The 14,514-nt window shown below is 39.9% G+C and overlaps 4 protein-coding genes across 11 annotated transcripts; 2 read left to right on the forward strand and 2 right to left on the reverse strand.

Moving 5' to 3' along the window:
• Positions 1-47: 47 nt before the first annotated feature.
• LOC135342088 (uncharacterized) lies at positions 48-1,661 on the forward strand. Its single transcript, XM_064538775.1, has 3 exons — positions 48-905; positions 1,013-1,180; positions 1,296-1,661. Exons 1-3 carry the CDS (start codon positions 762-764, stop codon positions 1,539-1,541), a joined length of 558 nt encoding a protein of 185 aa, XP_064394845.1. The 5' UTR covers positions 48-761; the 3' UTR covers positions 1,542-1,661.
• On the reverse strand, positions 1,627-6,009 carry LOC135342082 (uncharacterized). 7 transcript variants are annotated; one of them, XM_064538767.1, is made up of 10 exons: positions 5,726-6,008; positions 5,447-5,563; positions 5,040-5,101; positions 4,907-4,954; positions 4,784-4,831; positions 4,649-4,708; positions 2,264-4,598; positions 2,111-2,209; positions 1,818-1,891; positions 1,627-1,764 (listed from the first exon to the last, which is right to left on the reverse strand). In XM_064538767.1, exons 1-10 carry the CDS (start codon positions 5,775-5,777, stop codon positions 1,684-1,686), a joined length of 2,976 nt encoding a protein of 991 aa, XP_064394837.1. In that variant the 5' UTR covers positions 5,778-6,008; the 3' UTR covers positions 1,627-1,683. The 7 variants fall into 7 exon arrangements, with proteins under 7 accessions (XP_064394837.1, XP_064394834.1, XP_064394833.1 ...); XM_064538764.1 differs by having other exon boundaries at positions 2,111-2,218; XM_064538763.1 differs by lacking the exons at positions 1,627-1,764; positions 1,818-1,891 and having other exon boundaries at positions 1,898-2,209; positions 5,726-6,009.
• Positions 6,010-6,040: 31 nt separating this feature from the next.
• LOC135342086 (low density lipoprotein receptor adapter protein 1-like) lies at positions 6,041-10,109 on the forward strand. 2 transcript variants are annotated; one of them, XM_064538773.1, is made up of 12 exons: positions 6,041-6,634; positions 6,717-6,834; positions 6,901-6,949; positions 7,006-7,028; positions 7,080-7,235; positions 7,299-7,433; positions 8,722-8,802; positions 9,199-9,234; positions 9,284-9,487; positions 9,536-9,601; positions 9,666-9,725; positions 9,804-10,109. In XM_064538773.1, exons 1-12 carry the CDS (start codon positions 6,162-6,164, stop codon positions 9,825-9,827), a joined length of 1,425 nt encoding a protein of 474 aa, XP_064394843.1. In that variant the 5' UTR covers positions 6,041-6,161; the 3' UTR covers positions 9,828-10,109. The 2 variants fall into 2 exon arrangements, with proteins under 2 accessions (XP_064394843.1, XP_064394842.1); XM_064538772.1 differs by having other exon boundaries at positions 6,042-6,634; positions 9,799-10,109.
• An 869-nt stretch (positions 10,110-10,978) lies between these two features.
• LOC135342084 (von Willebrand factor A domain-containing protein 5A-like) lies at positions 10,979-14,490 on the reverse strand. Its single transcript, XM_064538770.1, has 3 exons — positions 13,230-14,490; positions 13,036-13,150; positions 10,979-12,253 (listed from the first exon to the last, which is right to left on the reverse strand). The coding sequence occupies exons 1-3, from the start codon at positions 14,450-14,452 to the stop codon at positions 11,171-11,173; spliced, it is 2,421 nt and encodes an 806-aa protein (XP_064394840.1). The 5' UTR covers positions 14,453-14,490; the 3' UTR covers positions 10,979-11,170.
• Between the last annotated feature and the right edge of the window lie 24 nt (positions 14,491-14,514).

The raw sequence follows: 14,514 nt of genomic DNA on the forward strand, positions 1-14,514 counted from the left end.
GAATACATGTAAATGCTAAACTGCTTCTGCATGCATATTCTGTTGTAGAAAATGAACCTGAGAAGCATAAAATTATTCAAAGTGCACTTAGTTTTTATGACCGCCTCCAAAGCGATGCCCGATTAAAATTAGCAGATCTGTGCATGTGCACTCTATAATATTATGGTACCACATATTGCGTTCCTCCGCTCTTCTCTGCAATACCTGGACTAATGTGTTGCATCATATTATTTCCGAATCAGAGGAAATTGAATACCATTCATATCATTTCTAATTGTGATTAGTAGATTTTGTTGACATTCCTTATCAAGTGGCTAATTTTCTGTTGTGTATCCTAAGTATGACTCACAAACTTCCTTTTTTTAGCCACTTCCATATGCATGAGAAATACCCCTCACACAAGCATATTAACTTCCAGGAAGTATTACACACCACTCACGAAATATGATACTGCATTTTATTTGCTTTGTTGATGGGCAGCCTTGTATGAGTCAATGTAAACTGTGTAATACAGCGGGGAAGAATTGTTACAATGGAATCTGATACTAACTGTCTGGTTCCTATGGTCAGTGATGTAATGTGAAAAGAAAACGTTGTTCATGATGTATGTACAGCATAATTATTCTGTTGTAATAATGTAAATTCCTTGAGCACAAGACAATATAAAAGAGGATTAGTCAGACAGAATACCATCAAACAAGTCAAATTGGAAAAACTAAGTGCTCACAAGAAAATAAACGATCACATATCTTCTGATAACAATGAGTTTCAAGCATCTTATGCTCTCCGTATTGGTGGCCGTAGCCATGGCCAAAATTGCCACATGTTGTACACCTCCGTCCACTGAGATCGAGCGAGCTTATCAGAATGTCTTTAGCGGTCTTTACGGAGTGGAGCATGTCATTGTGAGTGGTTAATCTGCACATTGATATTACCTGTAGATAGACTTTATATAGACCTAAATTGTGAGAGAAAGTGCTGACAGTACATTGACTTTATTCACTTTATGCAGAGATTGGGCACTGATTCTACAACTATTCAACAAGCAACAAAGCCTTTGCTCAAAGAGTTGCACTCCATCACAGAGATGTATGCAGCCCAGAATGCTCTGAGTGAAAGTGAAACATCTATAGATCTAGCAGAGTTCCTTGACATCATTGTGCAAAATGCCTGCACACTGGTAAGTATAATTAGATCTATAAGGACTATATAAACAGAAAAAAGTTGCACCCTGAGGGCCCATGTGGCACTCTTGGCTGATATAATTATTAATTTGTTTTATCCTAATGATCCAGATTAAAGTGAAAGCTGGAGATCATATTCCTTGCTCAAGTTATTCTGACATATTGGATCTTAAACTGGCCCTTGACATCTACAATATCCAAGAAGAAGCCAGAGATGAGTTAGAAAATTCTACAGATCTGAGGCTACAGCAGTGCCAAGAGGATTGGCTTAGTGCACTTCCATGTGAACATGGTAGCACTCCTTTTGAGATAATCTCTTCTTTACCGAATTATGACTATACCTGTGTAGCTGCTTAATTATGTGGACGTTATAGCATCATCCCGGTTAAAATAACCTGTAATTACATACTTATATTTATTGATTTATTGTATGGCCCACAAGTCATCGTTATCATGAATTCATTCTTCAAAAAGTAATGTCGTAGACTCTATACGTAAACTACACAGTAGTGATCTGTCCTCCTGTTGTAGGCCTGTGATACTCTCTATAAGCATTTGCCTTTGGGTTGGGCAATGAGCTCTGAAGTAATAAAATAGATGAACTAACCACTCGAACACATTCAACCTACATACCTTATTGTAGCAATCCCAGCAATATAGAATGTTGTGAAAAAAGTAGGGTTTCTTGTCTCGAAACAAATCAGTGCCTACATGCAATTAAAGCATAATTTATACATGTATATACCATACGTAAGCACATGTATCTTCAAGAATTGTGGGAAATGTATTTTCAAGGATCACCTGCCAACTATGAAAGTGGGAATCAAATAATTGTGATTCGTGCTCATCTACGTACAAGTGTTTTATCCTTGTATCAATTTTAAAGAGTGGTAGATCTACGAATATATCAGGCATGCACAACTCACGACACTTGCTGCAATAGAAACATTTTGAGTGATATGATTTGGTGTTAACTGTGATGCATTCTCTTGGGATCTGAATTGCTTTCAAGCAGACAACACATCCTGGTAAACCTGAAAATAATCAAAAACATGGTTTGTTATCGTACTTTGACTTACTTTGTGAACGATGCTGCACACCATCATCTTCAATATTAAGATCAGATAACAGCTGCTGTAAAGAGGTATCCTGTTTACCCAATTGCTGCCTATTCTCTAAAGAAAATCGTGTTGATCGTTCGTCAGTCAAGCTCTTCGTTGATACAGGTGGAAGAGGAGCAGGTCTATGTGGTATATGAATCCGCTTTGCTTTGTCGTGAGGGTAAAAATGAGTTTGAGTTTGCGGAACAAAACTAGTGTTGTTGAGAAGGTTACCTTCAGCGAAAGCTGTCTCCATACTTACTTTGTATTGTGGACTGCGTGGATTGTCTATTTTTTGCTCGTACTCTGTCACATGTGTAGATAAAGTGCTACCTCTGCTCTGGACTTGCCAGTTTGTTTGTATCGTGCTGTGTGAGTGTGAGGGCTTTGGTTGATTGGGAACCTTGTATACGCCATCATTGAGAGGAGGTTGTGGGTCCTCCGCTCCCACCACTATCCGGTCATTTATCTTCAAGGGAAATAAATTACTATCTTTCTGTCCTGTCCGAGGTGTTAGATACGTAGGTGTGAAAGTTTTATCACAAGATGAAGACTTCATATCTTTTGGGAATAAATCTTGTTCCGCAATCAAGGTGCTAGTCGATGCACTTTGAACATCATCAGATTTTGGGGAGGATTTTTCACTGGGAAAGTCAATTGAGGATGAAGCAAACTCAGGAGGTGGTGGAAGAATATTCTCTTCTGAATTTTCACCAAAAGGTGTGCTTTGTACTAGCTTTCCGTCGCTTGGTGAAAAACTTTGAGATCTTTTTTGTTGATTTCTTTTTTGCTTACTTTTAGGTGGTACTTTGGGAGCTTGTCGGATAGTCAGCTCTCTTTCCATATCTACTCTACCAGATAGTAATGTTTTACCAGCCCTTAATGGATCTGAACCGGACCGATATAAATTTGTTTTTTCAATCATGGGAATCTGTTCTTCTCCTGGAGAGGACATGATCCTACCACGTTTTAAAGGTATTGGGGGGGGCTTATCACCACTCTGACTGGATGTCTCATCTTCTTCGATTGTTTTTAGAGCATCTTCAATGTCATCATCCGTGTACGATATTAGATTTTTTCGTCTTGCTTTGTCTATTGTCTTTCTCAATGTCACCATATTAGCAATAACAGTTTGACCTCTTGGCGCACTGCTTAAATTGTTGTCAGACCCCACATTTCGAGGCAGGAGGTGGTCATAATCACTTTGATCATCATCATTCAACAATGCAGCTCGTACAGAAAGAGTTCGCTGTATTTCTGTAACGGGATTTGCAGCCTCCGAATTTTGTGAACGTTGTGGGAATTGGTAGATGTGCATTCTTTCACGGTCTTCTAGTGTGCTTGCTTCAAGTTCAGCCAATTTACTATCATTCAATTTAAGTATAAGTGGACTATCGATATCATCTGAAAGATTCAACTGACTCTCTGCTTCCTCAGTGTGTTCATCTTTGTAGCCAGGAGATGGGCTCCTATAACCATCGTCATTGTACTGTCGTCTTGTCACAGCTGTTGAGAGTATGGTGCGAGACAGTTTTTCAAAACCACCAGCATCTTGGTTTTGCACAGTGGTAGGAGTGCTCGTTAGAGGTGAAGGATTGCGCGTAAACCTGATATTCTGGGAAGTACTAGGCAGAACTTTATTTTGAGGTGATGGGCCACAAATATGACTTTGAGAAGAATTCAGAAGGCTGCTGTGAGAAGAAGACGATTGAACATCCTCATGAGTAGGCTCTAACTCTGGTACGTATATGGATGGTGGTCCATGAGGAGTATTGTGTGGTGTAGAATTTGGCCGCAAAAATCTCCTATGATAGAGGGGCTTTGATGGAGTAATCCCTGTACTTCCAGGTGATGGGGCTCTTTCAAATTCTCTCCAATTTTGTCTAGTTTCGTTCACTCCATTTCTTGCTCTATTGAACAAACTGCTAGTCGTACTAGCAGAATCAAAAGACTCTAGTGACATAGTGTCGCTGTCATTACCAAATTGAAGATTCCATCGAACATTTTTCTTTGGCCTTCGACGAGGTTTATGAGGGTTCTTTAAAATGTTCCTTGATGGTTTTCTGTTTGCATCGTAAGAGTAGTCTGAGGCCAGGCTTGTTTCACTAACTGCTGAGAAGTATGAGCGTATAGATCCATCAAGTGAGAGTCGAGAAGATGTTGTATCGGGGGAAGAGTGCCTTGGGTAATCAGTAATTTGGTCAGGGTCTGGTCTATATGCATCTATTAAATGCGTGGCACCAAGCGGTTTTGGTGCAGAATCCTTAGTACGGTCAAGTGCTTCTATCAGTGATTCACTGAGTGAAGTAGTTTCCTAAATTTGAAATTTCAATTGTTTAGAGAATTTCAATTTGAAATACTTACCTCACTGTAGGGCCTATCATTGATTTCCCCTTGTGCATTGGTTTCAAAACGCTGCTTACACTGCATTGAATTGTACAAAATGTATCTGCTTACAGAACTCAGATACTATATGTACTTAGTAATTACCTAACTCACCACGTCATTGATTTCCCCTTGTGCATTGGTTTCAAAACGCTGCTTACACTGCATTGAATTGTACAAAATGTATCTGCTTACAGAACTCAGATACTATATGTACTTAGTAATTACCTAACTCACCACGTCATTGATTTCCCCTTGTGCATTGGTTTCAAAACGCTGCTTACACTGCATTGAATTGTACAAAATGTATCTGCTTTCTGATGCTTACAGAACTCAGATACTGTATGTACTTAGTAATTACCTAACTCACCACGTCTCCGCAGAATAAGTTTTGGTCGTCAACAATGAACGGTTTTCCCACTAGATTTCTCCCTAGAAAAACAGAGAAGGTAGTTTAAATACCATATATAGTAGTATTAAAACGATGCTTATGAATAATTTTAATGAATGGATTTTAGAGCCTTTGTAGCTCACGGGGGTTAAACAATGAATTTCAGTATGCCATGCAGAGTACCGCTATAGAGTCAGAGTGTCGTATCTTGTTGAGATATACAAACAGATAAATCACAAAATTGGTGACAACTAATACGGAGAACCCGAATTCAGGGAACTGATTTACAGAATGTGCAAAGTGCAATTAGAAAATTCACGGTTATTCTATCATAGCAGACTGTGCATTTCGTGATATAGAGTTTTAATCATGTTTTTCATACTCACCACAAAAGTTACAGACTAAACATCTAGCGTGGAATGTTTTCCCTTCATATTTATAGGGAATGTTGTGAGCAATGCTTTTCCCACACTTCAAACAGTAGGGGTCATGCTCATCTTCATCTGAGGGAATACAACAATGTGTATGAAATACAGTAGACATGAAAGAATTTCATGGAAGGAACATTAGATATTGAGAAGGAACATTACGATTGATTGAGAGGTAGCTAAAAGGTTGTGCAGTGTGCTAGAGGCAAACCCTCTGCATGAAACTCTGCATGTTACCTTGTTTGGGTTCTTGCAAAACATGAGTTTCTGTAACTTTGTCCTGAGCCATTTTGTGTTGTGGTTTTTTGCTGTAGCTTTGTGGTTTCGTTTGCTGTGAGCTCCAACCACAAAGGTCGGACTACTACTGTAGTGAAGGTATCTTTTTTTGATTTGCTGGTAGATCTACCTCAACCGACTTAAATCAGTTATAGGTCTTCACAGCCACCGCGTACCGCTGCACACCAGAACTCTGACACACACACTTAACTCTAACAACAAATCGTAGCTGCTTTGAACAAAGCATCACGTGTACACTGAAAAGGGGGCGGATCTGATCTGCTTGCAATGTTCTGCAATCCCATTGCCCCACCCTAGCCCTAGCCCTTGCGAACACCAGAGTGATTTTTTGAAGCTGCTGCATATCACATGAAGTGTTCCTGCGCTAAATCAAAATATGTCAGACCTCACTACAAACCCTACAGCTGGCAGCAGTACACCAGAGAATATTACTATCATTGTGCCTGTAGTTTTAGGTAGCATTATAGTGCTTCTTGTTGTAGCACTTGTGGTCTCGGCTTGTTTATTTCTAAAGAAGCGCAGGAAGCTATGTTTTGGAGAAACATTTGAAGATGAGAAACCTATCTTATCTAGTGACAATAAGGCACAAGATAAAGTGTGGCCATTTAAAAATAAGCCTGCAAAGCCGAAGCCCAAGAAAAAGAAGAAGCATGAAAAAGGAAAATACCACTCCTTGGGAAGAGCTCCACCAAGATTTAAAAGTGATCCATTTGCCAAAAGTTCGATGGTGAATCCTTTAGCTGATGATTTCGATCAAGAAGAGGATTGGACAAACCCTTTGTTTGATACTGAAAAAGCTGCTGTTCATGATGCTGTCATTTGCATACAGAGCTGGTATCGAATGATCAGGTATTACGGTATAAGTAACGTCACTGAATCACAAAATAATAATTATTTCAACGTTTGAAAGCTTTTTTTAATTTATATCCAGAGTGAGAATTCCATTTCTCGAGCTAAGGAAAGCTGTTATGCTATGTCAAGCTCTTTACAGAGGCATTTTGGTCCGCCAGAATCTTCCTCAGTTGAAAAGAGACAAGCAGCTCAAAGATGTAAGTACATGTATTCAATTTACTGCAATTGAAAAGCAGCCATAATTTTTCCACTCATGCATGCAGCAACAAAAGAAAAAGCAAGCAGGATGGAAAAAGAAAGGAACCCTTTCAGGTATAGAGCTGCTTAATGTTTGGAATTCTTGTATGTATCTTCTTTCTATTCTACAGCTTTGAAATTCTTTGAAGTAAAGGTAAGATAAATGATCCAAGAGAGATACTATCAGTGTTAAATGTATTCCCAGGGATTTGGATTTGCGGAAGTAGAACAACTGTATGGTCTTGAGACAGTTAGAAATGCAGCAGAACAATTGAGGTCTCTTTACGGAGGAAAAGGCAAAATGAAACTCAAGCTCTTCATCTCGGTTAAAGGCCTAAAGCTTTATGATCATCAAACTTTTGTAAGTTCGACAATGCATTACCTGCTTGTTAAATTTATGTGTGCTCTTTAATGGCTTCTGTAGAATCAATTCGCAGTTGTTAAAATTTCCAGTGTCTCATTCTGTACACTGGATCCAAAGAACAAGAAAATGTTTGCTTTCATAAACAGAAAAAAGAAGAGAAACTTTTGTCATGTGTTTCAAGCCAGTGAACATGACGTGAGTTAATTGCTAAGGCATACGTATTAATGCAATGTAACTAAAATGTATGTTTTGAGGAATTTCTTTTCACCTTGTTTGTTGCTATATTATTTGTGGTGTCATCGTGAGGAATATTATGTGTTTTGTACCGTATATTGAGGTTATTTTGTATGGTGGAAAATTTCGTAGTTTTCGTAATTGTAGAGCATCATTGAAAATTAAAACTGTGAATTGCTAACATTCTATTTGAGCTGTGCGAATATTAAAAATCCAAAATATGTTTCATACGAAATTTGCTCCAATAAAAATTACCTGCTATACAGTATATTTATGCCTCGAGGCATAGCCTATGAGGGATATAGTAAAGCTGACTGTGTGTGTATTCTAGCCGTAACTGCTCAATGGTTGCAATGCAACAAAAAGTAACAGCGGCTTCTAGCCACGTTCTCTTGGATTTTATTCATGGATTTGCAAACTAAAGCTTTGCTCTCTAGTTATGGCTATTTTTACTCACAGTGAAGGCTGTTGCAGTCGCTTCAGAATCTTTGATAGTATCATCTGTTCGCACAAACTTTCTATTCAACTTGTGAGAACCATTGACTCTCTTTTGGCAGTTGATACATCAAAACAAATGTACATCATTGAATCAAGCTACAAAAAGCTAACACTCAAGGGCGTAACCAGGGGGGTGCTAGGGGTGCTCGAGCACCCCCATCCAGCCTAAGTCAAGTACTAGTAGGCAAGCAAAACTCAAAACTGTGAGCTATTTCGTAGCTAAATAGGCTTCTCTATGCAAATAGAAGATTGGACCACGCCCAACTAAGCAGATAAGTTAATTATGATGTCACTAATAAGAGGTGTAGCTTCCGGTAAACCAAATTTTGGCGCTGCGTGGCTAAAAATCGGGCGTTTTGCGCCCTCTTTTATCTATAATAGCACCCCCTTCCTCAAAATCCTTGCTACGGTACTAAAGCTACCACAACTCCTTCTCTGAAATACTTAAACCCTCTTTTGTTTAATTATTGACAGGATGCAAAATACTACATTGTAGATCTACATGTAGTTGCTTCTATCCTTCATCAAGCCATCACACATACACGTACTTCTGTTCATGTGTGTGGAAATCAATTCATTCATTGTCAATAATTGCAATCAACAATAATAACGTAACATTATACCTATAATTATCTCTTCTATAACACTCTTGAGCGAAAGCAAAACATAGTGAGAGGCATTAGCAAAACGCAACTTACAGCACTCGTTAAGCTAGCATCTCTGAATTAATTATTTTTGCTTGACATTACAGGCTCAGAAGATGGTAGAGACTATAGCAGAGGCTTTTGAGGTTACCTTCAAGAATCTAGAAGAAAAGAGGGAGAGTCGAGAGGTACCCAATGCACTAGCAACTAATTTAGCCATGGTGTAATGTCTGAAGTCTGCATGCAGTGAATTAATTAATGTGCACACGTACGGGATTCATTGCAAATAGATGGGGTGATTATTGTGCAATTCATTGGGATTATGGAGTATATTCAGTGCTGTTACTAGGTTGTTTACTATAGTTCTAACAGACGGTATCAGGTGTCACAAGTCACATACCTGTCAGCGAATCTTAGAAAGCCCACCCACTTGTAAACTACACCCACTCACAAGATATTCATTTCCCACAATCTCTTCGTAGTTGGTTACTTTAATTAATAGGTCCCTTGGCTGGAAGCACACTACTTGTTAGAGGGCCATGTACATAGTTTACATATAATCCCTCAACCTCTCCTCTTCACAGAATACTCGCCTTGCTCAACTGAAAAAGAGGGCATTTGTAAGTACTTACATCATTATATATTTCTTTAACGTATTTTCCTCTATAGCACCGTCAAAGCCAGGAGCTCGACATTGAAATTGCCAGCATGATGGAAATGGCAGAGACTGCCTCCATATCTACCTCCTCTGATATTGCAGAAAGACAATCCATGCCACAGTTAGCACTAGGGCATTGTCATAATAGCCAATCAGAGTCAATGGACGGCTCAGTCACTGGTTCCAGGGAGAGACTGATACCACTGGGACAAAACGTAAGCTAGTTAATTGAATCAACGAATGCTATACATTTTTTCATATAGCGTCACTCAAGAGGATCAAATTTAGTTCAATCACAAAAAGCACCACATGCACGTTCAAACTCATTGGTACGTTATTTATACTACCTTCTTAATTATCATATTTGTATATGCATGCTTGTTTGTTCTGCAGATGTTTCAACAACCATATGTACGTAGTAATAATGAACCTATGACAATTTCACTATCAAAGGTAAGTGAACTTTAATACAGATAACTGTGCAGCATGAATGAGCTAATATTGCAATATCTGTCCTCTCTGTTAGCAAAGAAGGCAAATTCAAATCGACATTGAAAGTCATCATCTGAGCACAAACATTGATGAAATGGTCACCAGATTTAGTTGAAAGCTAGATCTTACCTAATAAGCGTGTTAATTTACTTGACTATTTCTATCTACATGTATATGCTATAAATTATGCACAAATATTGCATATATAGTCTGTATTATTATTTATATAATAGCAGCGCTATAAATTAAACTCTTGGCTTGAAGTGTAGATTTATAGCATATAACTGTGTTATGCATAATTAATTATAGAGGAGTGTTGTTATTATGGAATGTTATCAGTGACAATCTAATACCCAGAAATTCTATACACCCTAAAATTAATAAGCTGACACTGAATTTGCAGAATCTAATTAGGCCATACCACTTATGTTTCACGGACTTTTAATCCAAACCAGGGTGGCAGGCAAAAAGATAAATATCATTATAAAACCACTTTAGCTAGATCACGTGGTTATTCTGACCTCTAACCTGGACCACTAATCAGTTAACTTTTTGGGCATTTTGCAAAAATAATGCATTCTGCATAAAATAATAATGACCCAGTGAAACATAATTGGTGTGGCCTTACGACAAAATGTATGATCTGTAATCAATGACAAAATTAGCCAGATACGTACCAAAACTGGACCCAAAAATACTGACAGTGCAGACAGTGAGTGACCCACAGCTCGATTCCCTAAAAAGATACACAAGGAATTATATACCCTCACCCAGAGAACTTCAACCAGCAGGAAACTGGCCCTCATACCCACACCAAACTATGATATTTACTGTCCCAACATTATTCCCTGAGGCAATTAATTACCATTATTTTTTTCTCGACTGAGGCTGACATGCAATGAACATACATAGTCTACTGAATCATGTGGATGATCCTCCATGCAATTTGTTATGTTGAATATATACTCTCTGGCAACTGAACTTCATTTTTATTCCTCTAGCTATAACTTTAAAACTATGACTCTTAGACTACCATAACAGCCAACAATGATTTTAGCCTCATACTACACCCACTTCAAAATGTAAACTTAAAGCCACGTCTATCTACTTAATTACAGCGCCCATAATTTTGCTTTTCCATTGGCGCATAAATATTAGAAGCACAACCACATGCATGTGCTCCTGACACAACCTAGATCAATAATCAATTGGCGCTAATAGCATTAAAACGTAGTAGTAGTAGTAAAAGATAGGTTCCACAGGTAATGATCATAAACAGCAGCAGAAAAAATGTACATGTAATCAATAATTATAATTATACACTATAGCCATGACAATTATAACAGGGTTTAGGAACTATACAACTAATGAGAGATTACAACCGATACATGATACAACGTTCAATTTTAGGCTAAAAATTTATTTGCAGCGACCTTCATGTTGTCCAGACTGGTATCCCCGGGGGAGATGCTCTGTTTCTTGGTCCAGGCCTCAGCCTTAGCTCCGACCAACTCCCACTCCTCCAGGTCATCCACGTACTGTGTGTGCAGTAGCTCCAGTATCAGCAGGGTAGCCCATAGCAACGCTGTCACGCCTTGACACTCAGTCGGACATCCACTCTCAACTTCTTGAAGAGTTTTCCCAACAAATCGAGCCAGAGCAGAGTTAATCTTCCATGAGCCATCGGCTTGCTGGGCTCCAATTATCGAGGAAAGAGTTGATTGCAAACTGGTACTTTCATTTAAACTCTCACTGTCATCATCACTGTCCTCATCATAGTCCAAAAGTGCATTATCACATTGGCTTTGACGTTGATACTCACATCGCTCAGCCCCACTCTTCGATCGACTGCCTTTAGCAACAACAAACGACAGCATTGGAGGACCACCTTGAACATCTCCCATATCACCACATACTTGCATCTTCTTGGTAGGTGCTTTTTTGTTAGATTTTTTTCGATCTCTCGATGTTGATCTCTTTCGTTTCTTTGTTGGATATCCTCCATGAACTTGTCGTTGAAATGTATATGGTGCCTTAGCCTGGACAACAAACGTCTTTAGAGCACCTTCGATGGGTTTCAAGTTCTCCTCGTCCACTGCAATGAAGGCGGTGCGGGAAGACACCACACTCGATTCAACACTCAGCTTCACAATCTCTCTAGAATCTTTTCCCTCATGTTCCCAGTCTTTTATGAGGGCCTTAGCCGCAAGGTGGTGCACTGTTGAAACTGGCGGCAACTCCCCAGCTCCAGACTTGAACTCCACTGTGTCAGAGATCGATTTCTGTAGCAATTTTCCTTTCAGTACTGCCTTTCCTGTCAATTTATCACTCTTTGCCTTGACAAGTGCATAGACCACCAGCTTCTCTCCAGCAAAGATTGGAGGCAAGGTTTGTGGACACTGGAGAATTTCAGGCTTTCCGTCAATTTTGAATTCCAGACTCACATCTGTCAGGGCAGGTTGCAAGGCTCTCTTGAGACTGCGAATCACCTGAAGTGGCATAACAATGAATGAAATGTAGTTTAATTAGTTAAACGTAGTTAACGAGAGAATACACTAACCGTGGCCTTACCTCGAATCACACAGTCATAGGCGTGCCTACCGCACATGCGCATCCAGGTTCCACGTGCTAAAGTACAGCTGCTGTCAGCGACCACAGACAATGGCTACTCAAATCTTAAGCCTAGCTCCCACCCTCCCATTCACACACCCTCCCATTCACACGGAGGTTAAGACCTACCTTAAGGTGACATACAGTATTTTAATTTGTGAGTTACTAATTTCTGCGAATGAGAGTAAAATCACAAAAATGTGTACTCGCAGATAATTGGAAAATGCAATGAACTCATTAAAACCACTTGCGAATAATTAGAAACACAAATTAATTTCACATGATTTAGCAGAATTTAATACCAGCAGAATGAGCTAACGGTGAAAACGCAAACAAATCTTCTACCTGTGAAAATAAGCCACCTTAAGGTATATATTTTCCATCCGACAATATTGATATACCGTTTGGGGGGCTGAAAGGGCTCCTAACACTTACGTACTTAATGCTAATCGCAGGGGCTCTCCCCCAAACCTAACCGCAGTCACGTGACCCCCAACCTCTAGCATGACAGAAATAAATGGGCACGTAACATCCGCTTAGACCGGTACTGCCAAAAGATAGTAATATCCTTGCCTAGGATATGACGCATTACCTATAGACCGCAATCATCTGTACAACCATAGTGAACAATCCAGTTACACTAAAAAGTATGTTATCAAACCTTTGGCTGTAGACGTTCCCCTTCTTTAACAAACTCTGCACTTCCATTGCCCGCATGAGCCAGCCCTTCTACCAGAGCAGTAGATACACCAGACCCTATACCAAACGTGAAGCACCTAAGGGATTGTGAAGACACAAAATTGTATAAATCCACCTATATTTACAATACTGTGTACACGAGCATTAATACCCCACCTTGCACTCTTATTGTTCTGTTTCACCATCTGCACACAGGCATCAGTGTTGCTGACAGCACCATCAGTGAGCACAAACACTTGGCGAGACAGACCACCCTGGGGCTTAGACTTGAAAATGAAATCCAACGGACTAAGAAGTTCGGTTCCTCCTAAATTGGCCTGCAATCCAGTAAGGTGTGCCACTGCTTTGTCCAGAGTCGACTGCGAGTAAGGAACACTGACTTCAGGAAATAGCTGTTCGTAACGTGATCCAAAACCGACAATATTGAAGTAGCAATTCTCAGGCAAGCTTTTCATGAAGAGAATGAGAGTTTCACTGGCACTTTGGATGAACTGTCCGCTCATGCTACCACTCCTGTCCACAAGGAAGATGAATTCACAGTCATTTTCCAATTGATCGAACTTGGGGAAAAAATTGACCATTACAGCTTTCTGGCTCATGAAGCCAGTATCTGTTCCTTCCTCCACTACTGCACACGGCTGATAGGGTTCCTTGTGCTGTATTAGAACCACCAAGTCTTTATCAGCTGGCTTCTGGTCACTAAGTGTCACTTCGATCTTATCTTCTCCGTTAGTGCAATTGAGAGTGTGGGTGGGGGAGACGATCGTTGCAATGCGTTGGGGTTCTAGAATGTTTAGTTGGAATCTACTGTAGCTGGAACTGTGGGCAGAAGAAACTTGAGAGCCAGAATCTGACACATTGGCAAGTGGGTCGCTGGATCCAGTCGGAGTGTAGCGTGACTTGAAGACAGAGGGGAGGGAGAATCGAACATTTTCTTCCGCATCGATAGGTAGCTCTGCAACCACTTGGAGGTGAATCTCGGCATCTTTCTGAGGAGACAAGTTTCCCAAAGTGATACTAAATACGTCTCCCGTCTTCTCCTCACCAAGAGCAGCCGATTGTCCACTAGCAATAGCGTCGTCGTAAGCAGCTCTGGCCTCCTCCTTCTCTTTAATGTCGGCCTTGATTCTGCGACCATCAATAATTGCAGTGAGTCCCACCACTGCACTGGACTCTTCTACTGGGAATCTGAACAGCACCTCTGCTGGATCTGACGAGTCGTTTGTGTATTTCAGTACAGATTTTAGTCCCAGAAGGCATGCTTTGATTTCTGCCTCCACAGACACTTCTTTGAGAGGAATTGGCTGCTCCGTTTGCTTGATGATCAGACCAAACAACGATGTAGATCTATGCCTAGAGAATATAGTATTAGTAGCCATGTCTAATTATGGGCGCTTTAATTAGAAAACAAGATGCTAGGTTAGCCTCGATCCCAGCCCCT

The sequence above is a fragment of the Halichondria panicea genome, chromosome 9 (genome assembly GCF_963675165.1).
Source record: "Halichondria panicea chromosome 9, odHalPani1.1, whole genome shotgun sequence".
Classification (NCBI taxonomy): Eukaryota; Metazoa; Porifera; class Demospongiae; order Suberitida; family Halichondriidae; genus Halichondria; species Halichondria panicea.